Source organism: Paramisgurnus dabryanus, chromosome 9 (genome assembly GCF_030506205.2).
Source record: "Paramisgurnus dabryanus chromosome 9, PD_genome_1.1, whole genome shotgun sequence".
In the NCBI taxonomy this organism is placed as follows: Eukaryota; Metazoa; Chordata; class Actinopteri; order Cypriniformes; family Cobitidae; genus Paramisgurnus; species Paramisgurnus dabryanus.
The window spans coordinates 38,317,076-38,336,525 of record NC_133345.1 but is presented as its reverse complement, the minus strand read 5'-3'; the positions used below and the strand labels follow the sequence as shown (position 1 = coordinate 38,336,525).

Genomic DNA, 19,450 nt, shown 5'->3' with positions numbered 1-19,450 from the left:
TATAAATCACCTGATCTTGGTGGGTCGTCACAGTTTGACCTGATTTCGTTTGAAGGGTTTTTTTGGATAGGAGAGGAATATAACCCTCATTAGTTGTGTGAGACATCTAAACATCAGAATCTAAGATATGCGTGCATGTATGTATGTGTGTGTGTTAGGGGGCGACAGATCTGGAGAAGCAGCTGGAGGTGCTGGAAAGTGAAAACCAGCGTCTCAAACAAGAGCTGAAGGCCAGTCAAGCCCAGCAGCCCCAGACCACCTGCTCACCTGCCCACTGTCCACACAGCCAGGTATAAAACACACAATCTCATACACAGACTCACATTCATACTCTGTAACATGACACAGTGTGCAACCAGGCCATTAAAAAAAGTTTTCTCGGCCTGGGACAAATGTTTATGGGTGGGGTCTCATTCCCTTGGGCCTTATGCAAAGGCTATACTATAGAGCAGTGTCTGTCAGTCCTGTTCCTGGAGAGACATTTTGGGTGTCACTATATTCACACCTTATTCATCACAAGTAGGGATGCTTAACGATTAATCACGATTAATCGTTAGCAGAATAAAAGTTTTTGTTTACAATCATATATGTGTGTGAACTGTGTATAATAACTTTGTATAAATAAATGTACACACATGCATGGAAATGTTTAAGAAATGTTTACATGTGTATATAAATATAAATACTTAATATATAAAAAAAATTCTTAAAATGATACATGAATGTGTTCATATTTATATATATACATATTTATTATACACAGTTTACACACATATGTGATGTAAACAAAAACTTTTATTTTGCTAAGAATTAATCACGATTAATTGTTTAGCATCCCTAAGCACAAGTAATCCAAATTATATGCATTAAAGCCACAATATGTAGGATTTTCACTACTAGAGGACGCTATTACAGAATAACAAAGGCAAAGCTTTATGATGTTATGAAGGATTGTGGAACGATGGGAGATGCTGTTTTCAGCATCCAGAGAGACATAAAATCGCTAATCATGTTCACGGATAATGTAGTAAATTAATGTTTTATTACCTGTACGTTTGATCACATTATTTTATGCAATCGTAATGCATTAGCTGCAAGGCACAAGAGCTGCGTGTTCGATGCTGTATAACTACCATGTCTGCATTTGTCCACTCGTATACTGGGAGTGCAAAATTATGAATAAATTAATCTAAAAATAAATTAACAAAAAAATTAATAAATGTAAATATAAAAAATATTAATAAAAATAATAAATTAACACAAAATAATAAAAACACAAAATTAGGACATAAATAGTTAAAAATGTGTTATATTTGTTTTATTAAATTTATTTTTGTTCACATTATTGCATTTATTTATTAATATATTTATTTATTTTTACATCTATTTATATATTTTTTTCACATTATTACATTTTATTTATTGCTGTATTACCACCATGTCTGCATTTGTCCACTCGTGTAGTGTGAGTGCAAAAAATATAAATAAATAAGTGTAAAATAAATTAACAAATAAATAAATAAATGTAAATATAAAAAGTAAAAAGAAATATATGTATGTATGTATTTTTTTTTTAACCAGGAATGGTCCCATTGAGTTACAGTAACTGTTCTTCCAGGGAGTCCTGGCCAAGAATGGCGGCCAATACATAACAGACAAAACATAAATTACATGATACACCACAAATCTCTATACACTATACATAGTAAAATAATTGTATAAGATGTATGTGTGTGTGTGTGTGTATATATATATATATATATATATATATATATATATATATATATATATATATATATATATATATATATATATATATATATATATATATATATATATATGTATGTATGTATATAAATATTTATTTATATATATATTAAAAAAGTTAAATGATTGAAAATAAGTGCAGAAAATAAATAAATTAAGAAATAAATAATAATAAACACGAAATTAGGACATAAATAGTTAAAAATGTATTATATTTGTTTTATTAATTTATTTTTGTTCACATTATTACATTTATTTATTCATATATTAGGTTATATTTAAATTTATTCACATTATTACATTTATTTATTAATATATTTATACATTTATTTATTTACTTAATTTATAATTTTTGCACTCCTAGTCCTCCATATTCGTGTTGCCATAGTTTCTACAACTGAAAACTGAGGATAGATCGGATATTAAGTCACTAAAAGGGCGACAATAACAAGGGAGAAAAGCCATTATTTAAAAATAAAAATAAGAACAGGAGTAACTCTGGATTTACAAATCCTTGGGAACTTTTGGGATAATGCAAGTACACAACTGCATTAAATATGTCACACTGTTCAAGGTTTTTTTTGGATATTTTATTACAAAAATCTTACATATTGTGGCTTAAATAAATAAATGGCTTTAATATAAGTGAAGCAATGCATTTGTGAGAGATAACAAATAATTTTTTAGGTTTTTTTGTGATTGGTCCATTGTGGTTCTATGGAAACAGACATCAGCACTGTACATTCACATATGGCGCACATTGATGACATTGAATACCATCCAAGAACATGCCGCCATAAAGTATATATGTATTTTTTTAAATCCATATCCATAATAGTCTTTAAAAATATATATAGTACTGTGCAAAAGTCTTAGGCCACCATCACCAGCTTTTTTGTCTTAGCAAAGTTTTAATGTCTATCCATAATTATTTTTCACAATACAAACAGAAAATACAGGAAATATGTACACCAAATTAAAAACAAAACCATTTTCAGCACTAAATTCAGGCATCAGTCAGTATTTTGTGTGACCTCTCTTGGCAAAAAACACATCTTGAGCTTTTTTGAGGAAACAAGTCATTCAGTTAGAATCAGAAATTATGATTTTAATTTCATTTAGGTTTAAGAAATCCTCCAGTTTCCTACTATTGCTCAAGTGGAAGGGGAGTTTACCCTAAACACTTCAGCTTACACTTTTGTACAGTTTTTAATACTACATACACATTTCCTGTATTTTCTGGATGTATTCTATGAAAATGACTGAGAAACAATTATATATGATCACTATACAATAGCAAAAACAACAAATCAAATGCTAGCATGGTGCCCTATGACTTTTGCACAGTAAAGTGTGTATATATATATAGTCATGCATTCAATCACTTGTAAGCTTTGCTGTTTTTATTTTCTGTTATGGCAAATGAGACTTAACATGTTTCTGTTTAAGATGCTGTGTGCTCAGTCAGTGGATAATTGTATCTCTCTGCACCTCCTTCAGGATGTGGAGGTCTTGCAGGGCGAGCTGTGTTGTAAGGAGGAGGAGTGCCGCCAGCGTGAGCAGCATCTGGGCCTATTGGAGCAGCAGCTGCAAGAGAAGACGGCTCTGGTAGTACAGCTTCAGCAGCAGTTAGACAAGGCCACGCGTCACAGACAAGAGCTCCATCAACAGCTAGAGGAGGCATCGCTGCACAGGAGCCAAAGCGAGGAACAGCTGACGTCACGGCTTCACGACGCAGAGGAGGCTCTTTCATGTCAGGCTGCGCTGCCCCCACAGGTCAAGGTGAGAACTATACCTCACTGGCAACATTTGAGTAGCGTATTATACAAGAAATAAACAAGAATTTTTTTCTTTCCACAGTATGTGACTAAGACGGTTGAAGTGGAGTCGTCTCAGTGTAAGCTGGCTTTAATGGAGGCTCAGGCCCGAAACCAGACTCTCCAGGAACAGCTGGGCGTGCAGAGACAGCTACTCCGAGAGCTTGAACAACAGCTTCACGAGTCTCAGAGAACCAGCAGTCAACTACGCCAGCAGGTAATGCATATAGTTACTATAGCTCAGCTGGTGAAGCATTTAGTGTTGCAAGCGCAAAGGTCATGGGTTTGATTCTGACAAATGCATTCAAATGCATTAAGTTGATCAGTTAGTTTAAGAGATGAGGTCCCTGTTTATGAAGGTGTTGTTGTGGAAGAGCTGCTGAATGGCTCTCTGTCTTCATTTGTATTGCAGCTTAAGACGGACCGTGGCCGTCTCTACGGTCTGCTCTCCAAGGCTGTGGGTGGGGGTAACACGGAGGTCACCGGCAGGCTCTCCAAGGTCGGCCGGTTTACTCTGTAAATGATGGATCAGAGGTCAAATATGGGTCCAACCTTAATAAAAGAAAATATTTACTTGGAGCAAAAAAGAAATTGTGTGCCGAACTAAAATTTATTTTAAAACAGATGCTCATATTTGACCTTTGAAACCTTTATTTTGCAGAGTAACTAGTCATACATTGCCCTCTAGTTTTTGTAGCGTGGCCCAGTATTCTGTTGTGATGTAGTTGACGTGATATATTTTATTTGTATTAAACATGCGTGACCCCAGCTGCCCTTCTCGTGTGTGTGATCAAACATCATATATCTTAACCCTCGTGTGGTGTTCATACTTCTGTTACTCAGGCTATGTTTGTGGTTCTAGTGGACCCACAGCATTATTCATTTTTTTAAATCAATGCAACCATACACATTTATGCAGTATTGTTTACTTTAACATTGTTACAAGCAACATAGAAAGAATTTACAGTAAATATTTGTCATTTATCTTTGTTAGATTATAGTAATATATTTAAATGCTATTCGTTTTTTGTTATAAAATGTAATGAAAGGAGAAAAATCTATTCTGATTCGGATATAAATGCAAAACATGTTTATCTTAAATAAATATAAATGAAACAAAGTTTTTCTTCGCTATTGTTGATTACTACTTTGAACTTGTCCCGATAATTTACTCAACCCCTATGTCATCCAAGATGTTTGTCTTTCTTTGGTCAGTCAAACAGAAACTACGTTTTTGTTTAGGAAAACATTCCAGGATTTTTCTCCATATAGTGAACTAACCAACCAAGGCATAAGGGTCTTATCTAGCTAAACGATCGTCAGTTTTGCCAACAAAAAATAAAAAAATATATATAATAAATATATTATTAAGTCACGCATTACATATGTGAAACTCACACTTGTGGACCACTTTAAACAATAAACTGACAAAAAGACATTAATAAGTATCATTACTAGGGCTGTCAATAGATTAAAATATTTAATCTAGATTAATCGCATGATTTTATGAGTTAACTCGCGATTAATCGCAAATTAATCTCAAATTTTTATCTGTTCTAAATTTACCTCAATTTAAAACTTTTCAAGTTTTTAATGCTTTAATCAACATGGATTTGGACAAATATATATCCTATATGCAAATGTATGTCAACAACAGCCTGTTTACATTTTCAACAGAACCATCAGCCATAGTTTTATATGTGATTTTCCCTTTAGAAGACCTTGTTCTTTCTCCATTTCTGTTTGCTGCTGCATCATTTGTGACCTGTGCTGGCAAATTGAGTTGGGATGAGCAAATTTCCAAAATTAGTTATTTATATTTTAACATTCTCTATTAAAAAATCTTTAAAACAATGCATGATTTGTTGGACAACAAATCAGGTCCTAAACTTTATCTCTCTTAATAATTATTTTAAGTCGGAGGCGATGGTGTAGTGGACGGTGCGGCGGCACATGTCTATCCTGTCTTTTTCTGTCTATCCAATAAAGGCAAAAATGGCCCAATTTATTTAACATCGAACAAGTCCTGCAGTGTATTTTCTATAATTTCAGCATGCTTTAAAAATGAAACCAAAAAGTGTATGAAGACACATCTTTCCTTTAGATTATGGATTTAGGACGGTACACTTCTCAGAAAGCGTACAGATAAAGATCATTTTAGATGTTTAATGACCATTTAGTGCATTGGATTCGCTGAACGAGAGCTTTATATTCTTATTTTTAAGAAAACCTCTTACTCATTTAGACAGCGCGGGTCACTTGCTGCGTCTCAATTCATCCAGCTGTGGGCTAGACGAATGGCCAAACAGAAATTGTGTGTTGCATTAATCACGCGTTAATAAAATTAGTTACCTTAAAATGAATTTGCGTTAACGCGTTAATTTTGACCGCCCTAATCATTACACATACAACAACATCGGAACGGTCCTCTTTCTCCACGCTTGTAAGCACTGGAGCGGTAGTTTCACATACGTCATGCATGACCTTTCGACGTGATTACATAATAATCGTGATTGCGTATGAGAAGGTGTGGTTAAAAAGTACTTTTTTGGCGAAAATAACGATTGATGATATGACCCTTATGCCTCGGTTGGGATTATTTAGAGCCATTTGAAACTGCATTGAAACTCCACTATATGGAGAAAAATCCTGAAATGTTTTTTTATCAAAAAAAAAAAAAAAAAAAAAACGTGATTTCTTCTCGACTGAACAAAGAAAGACCTACATTTTGGATAACATGAGGGTGAGTAAATGATCATATTTTTTTATATAAGTGGAATATACCATTAATTGCATCACAGACCCGAACATCGCACAAGGGTTAAGTGCATTACAAGACTCTAACCTTACACTGGTGATTAGTAGATGACATCTTAAAGGCATCGAAGACATCAGCAAGAAAAAAGAATTGAGACAAAAGCCTCAGTTGACCTCAGATGTGTTACGCAGTTGCAAGACATTAAGTATGTTGATGTTGTGTGTGTGCTAGATTCTGGTCTGTGAGGGTGAGATGGAGAGAGCTCAAGGTCAGCTGGAGGCAGAGATGCAGAGTCTGGAGGAAGAGAAGAACAGAGTGATCGAGGAAGCGTTCATCAGAGCCGAGAGCGAGATGAAGGCCGTCCATGAGAATCTCGCAGGTGAGTCCACAGGGAAATTACCGCCTCTAAACATCACAGAGGTCCACCTCTAACCCTCTCTTCGTGTGCAGGGGTGCGCATGAACCTCCTGACCCTGCAGCCGGCTCTGAGGACCCTTACCTGCGATTACAACTGTCTGAAGAGGCAGGTGCAGGACTTCCCTTACATGCTAGAGAAAGCCATCACTGAAGCAAAACAGGAGGTGAGTTCAGTGCAAAGAAACATAACTCAACCTGACCCCAGCCTGCACACTGACTGGTTTGTTTGGTGTGATTGCAGATCTGTCAGGTGATTGGAGAGGTAAGCAGCGCAAATCAGGAACTGCTGAGGAAATACAAGCGCGAGATGAACCTGAGGAAGAAATGCCATAATGAGCTGGTGCGCCTTAAGGGTAACATTCGGGTGTTGTGTCGAGTACGCCCCATCTGCCCCGGAGAAAGAGATGCCGCCGACACCAAAAACCTAGTGACCTTTGATGTAGATGACGATGCTGTTCTTTACTTGTCCAACAAGGGCAAGCTCATGAACTTCGAACTTGACAAAGTCTTCCCCCCTCAGGCTACTCAGGAGGAGGTGAGTGCACAAGCTCCCTGATTATTTTTTTCCTGAGTAAAATGTGACCTCACACTTTTCTCTCTTCTGATTGGTCAGGTGTTCCAGGAAGTGCAGTCTCTGGTCACTTCCTGTATTGATGGCTTTAATGTATGCATCTTTGCCTACGGGCAGACAGGCTCTGGAAAGACCTACACTATGGAGGTACTTGAACCGTGTTGCTTATTCTTGCACATCAGCATCATTTTCCTTTAGTACCGAAGTGACAATAAAGTATTTCTGCGTGCTTTAGGGGGTACCAACAGACCCTGGCATTAACCAGCGTGCTCTGCGGCTGCTCTTCTCTGAAGTGATGGAGAAGAAACCCGACTGGGACTACAAGATCACTGTTAGCATGGTGGAAATCTACAATGAGACGCTTCGGTGAGAGAACCGCACATACATAGATATTCACTCTCGTGCAGACGTAAGCATATTCGGCACTTGTTTTATATAATTGTAACAATGTCACTGTCCTGTATGTTTGTGTGATGGCCAGTTTTTTACTTGGTATGTGTCTAGGTTTTGTGTGCAATGGATTTTGCTGATCTGCGGTTATGTACTAACGGATAAGATTAAAAATCACAACAGTTCACGTCAAAATTTTTATCCCCCACCTTCCCCTAACTTTTTGCAGTTTTAAATAACCTCTGAACACCTAGTGGAGATTTACAAAAGCATTATATTAAAAGCAGAAGGCTATGTTTCTCAATTCTGAGTTTTTACATAGTCCTTCATTTGCACAGTTAAGCCCGGAGTATAGTCGTTTTTTTACGTCAACGCAGAGGTGTAAAAAAATGCATCTCCTGGGTTTCAAACTAGTCATGCGCGGGTAGGGACTTTTTCCAACCTGTGGGTCCCCCTTTTATAAAAATGATTTTGACCGCCTCAGCCCACCTTGCACCACTGTATCTATTTTTAAAACCCGGCCTGCACCCGCAACAATAAGATACACATGGATAATGATACACATTTTCAACTTTTACATAAATACCTCTACATTAGATTTAGCAGCTTGACCTTCTTTTTCTTTTAAATAATGTAAGTTCCCGACCTTAATTTCCTAGCACTTCTTCTTCAATCTTCTGACGTGAGGTCAAAGGTTTGCGTTGCTACGTAGGCCTACGTATTGTAAACTAATCAAAGAACCTAATAAAATATGAAAATATGTATTCCCAAATATTTAATGTAAGCTATAAGGAATTGCATACAACATACATGGCTTTTTATTTTGTTTTTAATGACCCAAGTATTACTATAATATTGTTAGCTATTAGATTATTACTGAGCCCCTAAGGTGACATTGAAGTAAAAAAATATTAAAGTTTAGTTTCATGTGCTCACGTGAAACTTTCAAGTGCAGATTTTTTTTTTTTAAGTTTAGTTTCGCGCGCGATGGTTTCACGTGAGCGCGCGATGGTTTCACGTGAGCGCGCGATGGTTTCACGTGAGCGCGCGATGGTTTCACGTGAGCGCGCGATGGTTTCACGTGAGCGCGCGATGGTTTCACGTGAGCGCGCGATGGTTTCACGTGAGCGCGCGATGGTTTCACGTGAGCGCGCGATGGTTTCACGTGAGCGCGCAAAACTAAACTTTAAAAAAAATCTGAAGGTTTTGCGTGAGCACATGAAAGTTTCGCGTGAGCACATGAAACTAAACTTTATTTAATTTTTGCTTCATTTCCCCTTAGGGGCTCCATAGATTATTGCCTGAGCAGTCAGATTTACCATTTTCATGCAAAAAATATATATATTTTCTTACTTAGTATTTTTGTCTTGTTTTCAGTACAAATATAAAAAAATTCTTAAACTAAGATGCATTTTATTGATGAGCAAAATCACCTAAGAAAAGAAGTCTAGTTTTCAGACAATTAACATAAAATGTTTATTAATTTGTGCTTAGAACAAGCAAAATATTATGCCAAAGGTGTAAGAAAAAAATCTTAAACACTTAATTCAAGAAAAAAAGAAAGAAAAATGTTCTAACCCCCTTTGGAAGATTTTTTTGCTTATTTTAAGTGCAAATTCACTTAAATTGTATTTATAAATGTTTTTGTCTAGACTAGACTTACTGTGTTAGGTAATTTTGCTCATCAAGAAAATAGATCTTGATTTAAGAATCTTTAAATATTTAAAAACTAAAAACATGAAAAAAATACTAAGTAAAAGTAATTTTTTGCAGTGATGTACCTGCTGGATGAAAAACAGGACAACAAAATAGGCTTACTTTGAAGAAGAGACCCATTCTAAATCTAGGAACGTGAAATATCCTGCCATGTTACTGTAGCTTGACTGGTACCACATGGCACTTGCGACACCAGTGTCATTGATTGCTTGGAATAAAAGTGTACATCTAGGGCTCGGTGGTTGATTTTGGCTATAAAGCAACCACCCAGAACACCAATCCACAGCAACACATGATAATTTTATTTAATTCCTGCAGAAATCTTTTGGGTGATAATCCGAATGAGAAGCTTGATATAAAGATGTGTCCAGATGGGAGCGGACAGTTGTATGTGCCAGGACTGACAGAGTTCACAGTGGAGAGCGTGGAGGACATTAACAAGGTGAGAGTGACCCAAAGATATTGGATATAACAAAATTAAGAGCCACTATTACTATGAATGGGGATAGTGCAATGCTCAATATGGCAATAAGTCCCGCCTTCCAGTTTAAAGAACCAATCATCAATCAAAAAAGACTTTGTACAGCAATAACCTTTATCAATTTTATTACCTTTGAACCCGGCAGGTGTTCGAATTGGGTCACATGAACAGGGCAACAGCTTGTACTAATCTAAACGAGCACAGCTCTCGCTCTCACGCCCTCCTTATCGTCACTGTAGTGGGGTTCAACTCTTCAACAGGCCACCGTACCTCAGGTACACACACGTTTAATTAGCATCTATGTAATCTAAATGGAGACATGATTTATTTATATACCCTTCCCTCGCTCTTTATTTTTTGTAGGTAAGCTGAATCTGGTCGATCTGGCCGGCTCTGAGCGTATTGCCAAATCCGGTGCCGAGGGCAGCCGTCTGCGCGAAGCTCAGTGCATCAACAAATCCCTTTCTGCGCTGGGTGATGTCATCAACGCCCTTCGATCCAAACACTCGCATGTGCCCTTCCGAAACTCTCGCCTCACGTACTTGCTGCAGGACTCGCTCAGTGGAGACAGTAAAACCCTCATGATGGTGCAGGTGAGTCCACTGCTTACAGACTGAATGTTTAGGCCACGCTTCATTTAACAATACTGACGGGTCAGCAGAGCTAAATTTGTGCATGGGGTGAGGAGAGAGGCTTATTTAAAGCTAGATTGTTAAGCAGGTCAGGTATTTTAAGCTGTTTTGTGCACACACACTCACTCACCCGTTTGATAATCATCTCAAAATTCACATGTGACGTACTTGAACCTTTGTTGTGCATTATAAAGTACTTAAAGCTTGCTGCAGTGTTGAATTGAGCGGGGGCTGGGGTGGACCTCCAATAAGCATTGAGGGACCAAAAATATAAATTAGGGGGGTCCCCCTGGTTTTCATTCAAATTAAAATACTACAGGAATCTTTTTATTCTAGTGCTGCTCTGCAACAAAGTGATATTGTCCATTATTGTCCCAATTTCGCAATAAGCTAATAAAAAAAAATCTTCCTGAAATAAATGTAAACTCTCAAGTGTGCTGCACACTGTGTTGTGGAGGAATTGACAGATTGTTAGGTTTAGGATTAGGTAAGGGGCTTTTAAAAAAAACATTCGCACTAATTTGAGGGGTAAAAATGGTTAGGGTTTGAGTTAAGGGACGGGTTATTTTGGGTTTTATGATTAAAACGTTGATCCAGTACCAACAAAAAATTTTGATCCAGGTTCACATCTTACTTTGTGAATTTACGGTGATCCTATAATGATGTGGAGGGGGATTAGCTAGGGGACCCCCATAAGCTTTGACATAATTCGAACACTGGCTTGCTGTAAGAAAGACGTGATATCAATTTATTTATTTTACTTAAAGGTGCAGTGTGTAATTTTTAGAAGGATCTCTTGACAGAAATGCAAAATAATATACAAAACTATATTATCAGGGGTGTATAAAACCCTTTCATAATGAACCGTTATGTGTTTATTACCTTAGAACAAGACCTTTTTATCTATATACACAGAGGGTCCCCTTACATGGAAGTCGCCATTTTGTGCCGCCATTTTTCTACAGAAGCCCTTAAAGGACTTTTTTTTTAACTAAGTTTTCTCCGACAATTACATGTTCGTCCGGTCCGGCTACCATAGCTTCTCTATGTGTTTTAAAAGCGAGGGGTGAGCAGTGGACTAAGCCTTTGGTTGCAATTCGCAATCTCACCACTAGATGCCGCTAAAATTTACACACTGCACCTTTAATGTTATAAAAAAAAAAATTGTTTTCACATCCAATGCTTTACTCCAAATTATTCAAAATAAGTATGTGACCCTAGACCACAAAACCAGTTTCAAGTAGCATGGGCATATTTGTAGCAATAGCCAACAATACACTGGATGGGTCAAAATTATTGAACTTTATTGTATGCCAAAAATTATTAGCTTATTAACCCTTGTGCATTGTTCAGATTCACTTCCCTTTTGTGTTGTTAGTGGATGAAAACATCCACTAAATTAAACGGCTGTAAAAATGTATCAGATGTTAATCAACCTCAGTACTGATCAAAACTACCAAATCTTTACAAAAATTCCATGATTATAACTCTTTAATTGCCAAGTTCATAAGTGGTGTCACTGATTTGGGGAAAACACACAAAATGACTGGTTTTCAATATAAAAAGTGATTGTGGACTGGATTTTTTTAACCTTTATCACAGTCTTGGGAATGTCAAAGATGAATAAAAACATTGGATTTGATGCATTTTTTGTTTTTATTGCAGTGCCATGACATCTTATTATCATGCATTCTTGAATGTTGGTGGTTTTTCCTTTTTAAAAAAGGTCAAATTTGTCATTTTTACTGTTGATCACCATGTGGCACTATTAACCCTTTAGTAGGCCTGTGCAAAAACAGAGCTTAATTTCTAGCTTGTACATTGAGTTATATGGAGTATAACTCCATAATAAAATCATATTATTATTTTGTGTGTGTACCTGGTATTTATCAATTGTCCCCACAAAGATAGAAATACAAGTATTTGTGTGACCTTGTGGAGACATTTTGAGGTCTCCATGAGGAAACAAGCTTATAAACCAAAACGAATGATGTTTATGAGTGTGAGTTTTTGAAAAATGTCAAAGCATTTTCTCAAAATATGTGTAAATATAAGTTTTGTCACCAAAAATCATTCCATTTGCTGAAACATAGAGAAAGATGTGGCCAAATTAAGACCTTAGTGGACGCAAACATCCCCAACAACACATAAGGGTTAAGTTAAGATCATGTTCAATGAAGATATTTTGTAAATTCCCAACCGTAAATATAAAAAATAAATAATATATCAATAGCAATATGTGTTGTTAAGGACTTCATTTGGACAACTTTAAAGGCAATTTTCTTGCACCCTCAGATTTCAGATTTGAAATCTCCAAATATACAAACCATACATCAATGGAAAGCTTATTTTTTCAACTTTCAGATAAAAAAGTGGTCCAGTGTCACATTTCATAATCAAAAAATAAAACTTTGTTTCTGAACAGCCTTTGTGTTGCTTTATTAAAGCAGACAAAGAAACATATTAATTAAATCCAGCAGTTTGATATTCAGATTGCCTGTCAGTCATTGGTTGTGTGTTTCTCTGTATTTTCTTTTCTGTGTCAGGTTTCTCCTCTAGAGAGTAACATCAGCGAGTCTGTCTGCTCGTTGAAGTTTGCTCAGCGCGTCCGGACTGTTGAGATCGGCCCGTCGTCTTCCTCGCGACGACAAGCAGAGAATTCATCGACATCTTCTTCACCCACTCATGACAGCGTGGAGGTAGTCACATACATACAGTACACTTTTTGTGCTTTCGTCGGAAAACTAAATTCCTGATTTTAATGTTACACTCTTCTAAATCTTAGCTGGATTCTCCTCCTGTGACCCCGGTCCCACTTCCCATCTCAAGAGCCAGTAGCGCAGGCTCAACGCTCTCCTCCACATCTAAAAGCAGCAGCCGCCGAAGATCCCACAGTCAGCTTTCCACAGGTGAGCCGAGACAGACCCATACTCAACATTTCACTATAACCAGCCCTTACAAGACTAATTCAACAATATGTTCCCATTTTGAGATTGAAATGATCTAATATCTTGTAAGCTGCCATCTCATAATGAATGTTACAGCATATACAGTACAGGTGAAGTCTTGACTACATGTAAACAGGAAGTCAGTTTTTGTCCCTTTACTGTCAACTCATGGTTTGCGTTGTACTCTGTAACTGGTTGGTTTACAGACAGACAGGTAGACAGAAGCAGCCCATTCGTTGGGGAAGGTGGGCAGGTAGGTGGGGTTTTATGTGGTTGGTCGCTTGGCATGAAAACGCTCAGCATGGCATGGTGCCCTACGCGTCACCCCGTCAATGCCCACCCATCTAACACAGCGCCTTTAACCCCAAGAAGCTTTTTGTGAGTGTGTATGTCTGATAGATGTTGCTGTTTTATTTTTGTTTTGGCTTTCTGCAAGTTTAATGTTCTGGTTTGATTTATCTTTGTTGTCTTGACATCGTTCAGTGTGTATATTTACTGTTTGTCATTGTTATGTGTGTGTGTGAGGTGATAAATGTGTTTTTTTGTGTTTACCCGCAGTAGAGGTCTGCGTGATTTGTTTGCGTTTCACACCGAATCAAATATTTACTTTATTCAGGGTTCCCACAGGTCAGGGAATGTCTGGAATATCATTTAGAAGTCTATTCCAGACATTGAAAGTCAGGGAAATTTATATTTTTTATCCTAGTCATGTCATGGAATGTAATGGAATTTTAGATTCTGTTAATCAAAATGTAAGTTTACTTATACCTATTTTTTCATCAAATATATTCCCTCCATGAATGCAGACCTCTAACCCACAGCTTTGGTTTTGCTGGGCTGCCCTGTGGTGATGGTGTAAAATTATAACATTTGCATTTTTTTATATTATAATGTTTTAGTGACAAAAATGATGTCTTTGTCATGTGAGGGTAAGTTGTTCAACATTAAATTGAGACTGATTTACTTGGGTAATGAGTAACGGTACGCAAAAATCACGGCTCAGTGCGTACCTCGGTTTTAAAGCCACGGTTTGATTCATTTTCGGTACAGTAAGGGGAAAAATGCAAACAGTAAACCGCAAGTTTTTTATTAATATAAACTTTTTTTAACAATTTGTTTACACTTTTTATTAAAATATAATAAATAAAATATATATATATAATAAAAAAGAATAAATAAAATACTTCTGCAAAGTTCTTTACTAAATAACATACTTTTTTACATTATTTTATAACAGTAGGTAAATCTTTTTTTAACTTTCTCTTAAACTTTTTCTACTTAAACTTTGCACTAAACTAATAAATTCAATTCCTGAATACATTTATCAACTATTAGCCTACATTTTCGCCACCAAAAAAGTTTCTGTTTTGATTTATTTTGGATTTTTTTAAGTCACAGTATTGAATTGTTTATGTACCATCTCTGTATAAAAATAACATTACTGCTCTATGTGTAACTGCATAGCAAGCAACATGATGATATACTTATTATACACTCATATTGAGATGAGCGAGTTGCATACATGGCCATCTTTTATCTTTTGCACGTTTCTCCTAATCTTTGCTTGTGTCGTCAATTAGGGCTGGGCAAAAAAAAATATTTTTTCGATTAATCGGGGTTTTTTTCTGCAAACTTGAACGTAAGATTAACATTAATCAGATTACTAGTCTTCTTCACTAAATGTCACCCTCTTTTTTGCCTTGCGCGATGTTACCAAGGAGCAAGAGCCGAGCTGTCATTCATTCATTCATTCAGTGCTTAAAATGGCGGTTTTAGGTGCATCATCGACGTTGATGCCACCTTCACATAAAAAGTCAGAGGTATGGAAGCATTTTAGATTTCGCAAGCAAGACGACAACAATAGTGTTGTGGCTTTTAATATCTTTTTATTAATTACCCACTTGTAAACTCATGTTCACTGTTATTTTTTATTAATATGTTTGTATTCAATCTAAATTCATTGAGTTAAATCCAGAATCGAGTATAAAAACCAGAATTTCAATATTTTTCCTATTCAAAACTTGACTCTTCTGTAGTTACATCGTGTACTAAGACCGACGGTAAATTAAAAGTTGTGATTTTCTAGGCAGATATGTCTAGGAGCTATACTCTCAAACTGGCATAATAATCAAGGACTTTGCTGCCGTAACATGGCTGCAGCAGGCGTAGTGATATTACGCAGCGCCTGAAAATAGTCCCCTTGGTTATATTCAATAGCAGGGGACTATTTTCAGGTGCTGCGTAATATCATTGCGACATGAAATTGCATTTTTTTTCGCCATGCCGCAAATGTATACCTTGAATGCACTGCTAGTCGCTTTGGATAAAAGCGTCTACCAAATGCATAACTGTAAATGTAACCGCATATAACCAGTGCTCATTAACCTAAACCTCACATGTGCATTCACTGCATGTAATTCTCACATTTATAATAATTTCTTTGTTTACAGGACGAATGAAGTTGACAGCATGACAGACACCTCAGAAACGGATCACTGAGGGCTGCCCGCCTTCAGTGGCGTTCGTTCTTCAAACCTCTCGACCAATCAGCTTCTCCGTTGAGGATTCTACCAATGAAAACCTGCATTATAATTTGACTTGGAGCTCAGCTGATGAATCAGGGTTTGTGTTGGAAACCACGCCAATGGGACCTCAACTAATTTAACATTCATTGGACGTGATTTAATATAACGCTGACCTCGCGACATGGACTGCTGAAGATCCTTCCGTTACGTCAAAGTATTTCTGGGCAATATGCACTTTAGTCTGGTCCAGGCTGTCATTTGTAGTGTTAATGTTACATAAATGCATTTGATTTATAGATGCTTGAATGTACGTGTATGTAATGTTCGTGTGTCCGAGCAAGATTTTAATTTGGATTCTTTTTCAGTCTCTCCTTTATCTTCTGAAACAACTTAAACATTTACAGCTTTGAAAACTGTGTTTAATCGTGGCAATAAGAAGTAATGCAAAGTTTGCTCTCTAGGTAGCATTTTATTTTTGTACATAGAATCTTAAAGGCTACTTAAAGCCTGGACGTGTCTTCCTGATCCATGCATGTGTTGAGACGATCAGATCGTGCTCTTATTCGTTCATTTTTATGACAATCATAAAAGATTTTCGTGCAGTGAAGTCGAACCATGACGGTATACAGTGTTGAATTAAAGAGCAAGAGGACTGGATTTGTAAATAGTAATGGGTTCATATGAGCTAACAGTACATCTACAGTGGACATGATGTTGAACTGTAATAATCCACTGAGCAAAAGCTGCTGTCTGTGGCTCTGGGGGTTTCACTTGCTTGTATTCACATTGATGTTTGTATGGAGTTGTTTTTGTACACTGTTTTTAATAAATGCTCTAAGCCAATGTTTGGCAGAAATTATTCCTGCTTGTATTTTATGATTATTTCAGTATTTTGCTCATTTATTAAAATGTCTAAATCTAGTTATGCTGTTTTGTACCCTGTCAGAAAAATTGGTTAAAAATGGTCCTTACCTGTCACTGAGGTGGTACCCTTTCAAAAAAGTACACCTTTGTACATGAAGAGTTTATATTAGTATATCAATTTGGATACCAAATATATACATATTTGAAGAGTTTTGTTCCAAAACGCAATAAATCCATTTTGACTAATTTGGGTAAAAATGTGTTTTCTATACCAAAAAAGTGACTAAATGAAAACCACTATTTTCTGTTACAAACTTTCACATAGCATCTTTAGGTTATAAAAACATTAAACATTCAAATCCCTAATTTGATTTTCAAAGATTTATTATAAAAACTTTTTTTCCGCAAAATGCAATAAATCCATGACAAGTTTTTATTTTAAATGCTATAAATCTATTCAATGAATGTATAAATGTGCATTCATCTTTGCCATGTTTTATTCATTTAGTTGTATACACTGATAAAAAAATAAACATAATGGCATTAATCAAAACACTTACTTAATCATATTAAGAACACTGTCACTACTGCTGTCATCCTTGGGATGTGGGTGCTGAACTTTTTTACAGCGATCAGTTGTAAAATGTTTTGGTCCTGGTAAATTTTTGTTGACTTCGAGTAAAAAATGGAAAGCAACAGCCAGCATTTTTCCTTCACCTTAGTGGCTTATGTTTCGTCCACACCACAGAAAACCACCACAGGTTTATCAATGCAATCAAAAGTATTATTTTGTTTTTGTTTGTTTGTTGATCACAAAGTAGATGAGGAAAACTAGGATTCTGTGTGTATTCAAAGCGTCGCCATTATTGTTTACAATTAAATAAATGCTGTTTATCGCGTTTTGTAACCAAACTCTTCATTTGTACCTGGGTACTGTCCCACTGGCAGGGACCATTTATGACCCTTTTTCTGACAGTGTAGGGTGAAATTTTATCATCAATTATATCTTCATAATTTTTTAAGTGGGGGTGAAAAGGTGATGCTTACCTTCAAATCAGTATAAATCTGACATTCATTAATCTAAAAGCCTTATCTTGGGCACTAAAGTTTTCACTGAAGTTTTTAAATGTTTAGTTATTTTTTATATTACATTATTTTAATAAACAAAAATAACACTATAAAGTATGTTGTTTTTTATTCAAAAACTCAAAAAATACAAATGTTTTATGCCAAAAATGTTAAAGAAATAAAGCTATAAATCTTTTTGATCCAAATTTCAAGTTAAAATGACAAAAACTTGTGTTTTTTGAAACTTTTAGTAGATGCCACTCTGTGTCATTAGTTTGTTGCATACTCTTGTCACAAATTAATACATTACTGTCACTGCATTATTACTAGTGCAAAAGGTTTAAAATATGTAAACTACTTAGAGCTTTCCAATGATATTTAGTTTGTCAAGATTATTTTAGTTTCACAATAGGCTATTTTTGTTCAAAGTCTTTCCCCGCCATTGACAAGTTGTTTCATCAATTAAAAGAAAATGCTTCCCTGCCAATAAAGCAATGGGAGTCCTACCCATATTTGAGAGGTGATAAAAGAAGAACAAATGAGGATAAGATTACATTTTTTAAGCGAGGGTCTGTTCTTTCATTTGATATATTGTATGTTTATATATTTAAAGAAGAACATTTTCTGAAAGGCAATAAACTTTTGTGAAAATCATAAAAAAATGCTGGTGAATGCTGGCAACTTTTTATGAAAACGCTTGTGGGGACGTTAACGGCGCATTCACACGGGGCGTAAGCGTTGACGCTTCCCATTCACTTTTAATGGGTGACGTCAAGCGTTGGCGAACTGAATTGTGGATCCATCGGCGCCGCGTCAGTGCCGTTTCTCGCGGCAGAAGTTGAACATTTCTCAACTTTTCAAGCGACAACGCGTGCGTCAGCCAATCATATCGCCTTATGCAAATAACCTAGGCAGAGCCAGCCAATTATGTTTATGGAAGACCGGAGCTTGTGTTGCGGCCACAGTGATTGGCTGTTTGCCACGCTTCAGACAAGCCTTCCGTTAAGCGTTAACGCTTACGCCCCGTGTGAATGTACCGTAATAGTTACGTAAACAATTTGGACCCGCCTGTGACAGTTAAAGAGCACCTATTATCCGATTCACATTTCCTTTGGTGTGTAAGTGTGTATTAGTACATGTTAACAATATGCAAAAGGTACAAACCCCAAAGTAAAGATGACGCAAGTTATCGTCTCCAACATAAAATCTCTTTTCTTGGACTACAACAAACACATGGATTGTAGGCAACAGTTTACTTCCTGGGATTGGTGATGTAGACAAGACCGACATTACCATAATTCCTCCCGCTTCGGATTCACAGCCTGTAAGTTAACTCCTGTTAGCAACCGAATCTTTCAAGCATGGTAATGAGCGTCACGATTCTGGCTGACTTCAGAGGTATTTAGACCAATCACAACGTACAGATTAGCTGGCCAATCAGGGACACAGAGCTTTTCAAATCTGTGCATTTCAGGAAGAGAGTGAAATCTGGAGCT

At 36.4% G+C, this 19,450-nt stretch overlaps 1 protein-coding gene across 10 annotated transcripts in view; it reads left to right on the top strand.

Annotated features, from left to right (window-relative positions):
- Window positions 1-16,881, top strand: part of kifc3 (kinesin family member C3) — a 47,186-nt gene extending 30,305 nt beyond the window's left edge. For 8 of the 10 annotated variants that reach the window (XM_065260450.2, XM_065260446.2, XM_065260445.2 and 5 more), the window contains 15 exons: window positions 159-290; window positions 3,268-3,549; window positions 3,628-3,801; window positions 6,574-6,721; window positions 6,793-6,923; window positions 7,001-7,294; window positions 7,373-7,477; window positions 7,566-7,696; window positions 9,755-9,878; window positions 10,063-10,192; window positions 10,281-10,510; window positions 13,096-13,248; window positions 13,335-13,458; window positions 13,704-13,875; window positions 15,948-16,881. In XM_065260450.2, the coding sequence (XP_065116522.2) occupies window positions 159-290; window positions 3,268-3,549; window positions 3,628-3,801; window positions 6,574-6,721; window positions 6,793-6,923; window positions 7,001-7,294; window positions 7,373-7,477; window positions 7,566-7,696; window positions 9,755-9,878; window positions 10,063-10,192; window positions 10,281-10,510; window positions 13,096-13,248; window positions 13,335-13,458; window positions 13,704-13,875; window positions 15,948-15,996 (2,379 nt within the window). In that variant the 3' untranslated portion in view covers window positions 15,997-16,881. The remainder of the gene's footprint in view (window positions 1-158; window positions 291-3,267; window positions 3,550-3,627; window positions 3,802-6,573; window positions 6,722-6,792; window positions 6,924-7,000; window positions 7,295-7,372; window positions 7,478-7,565; window positions 7,697-9,754; window positions 9,879-10,062; window positions 10,193-10,280; window positions 10,511-13,095; window positions 13,249-13,334; window positions 13,459-13,703; window positions 13,876-15,947) is intronic. The other 2 variants (XM_065260447.2, XM_065260448.2) reach the window with 2 other exon arrangements.
- The last annotated feature ends 2,569 nt before the right edge of the window (window positions 16,882-19,450 follow it).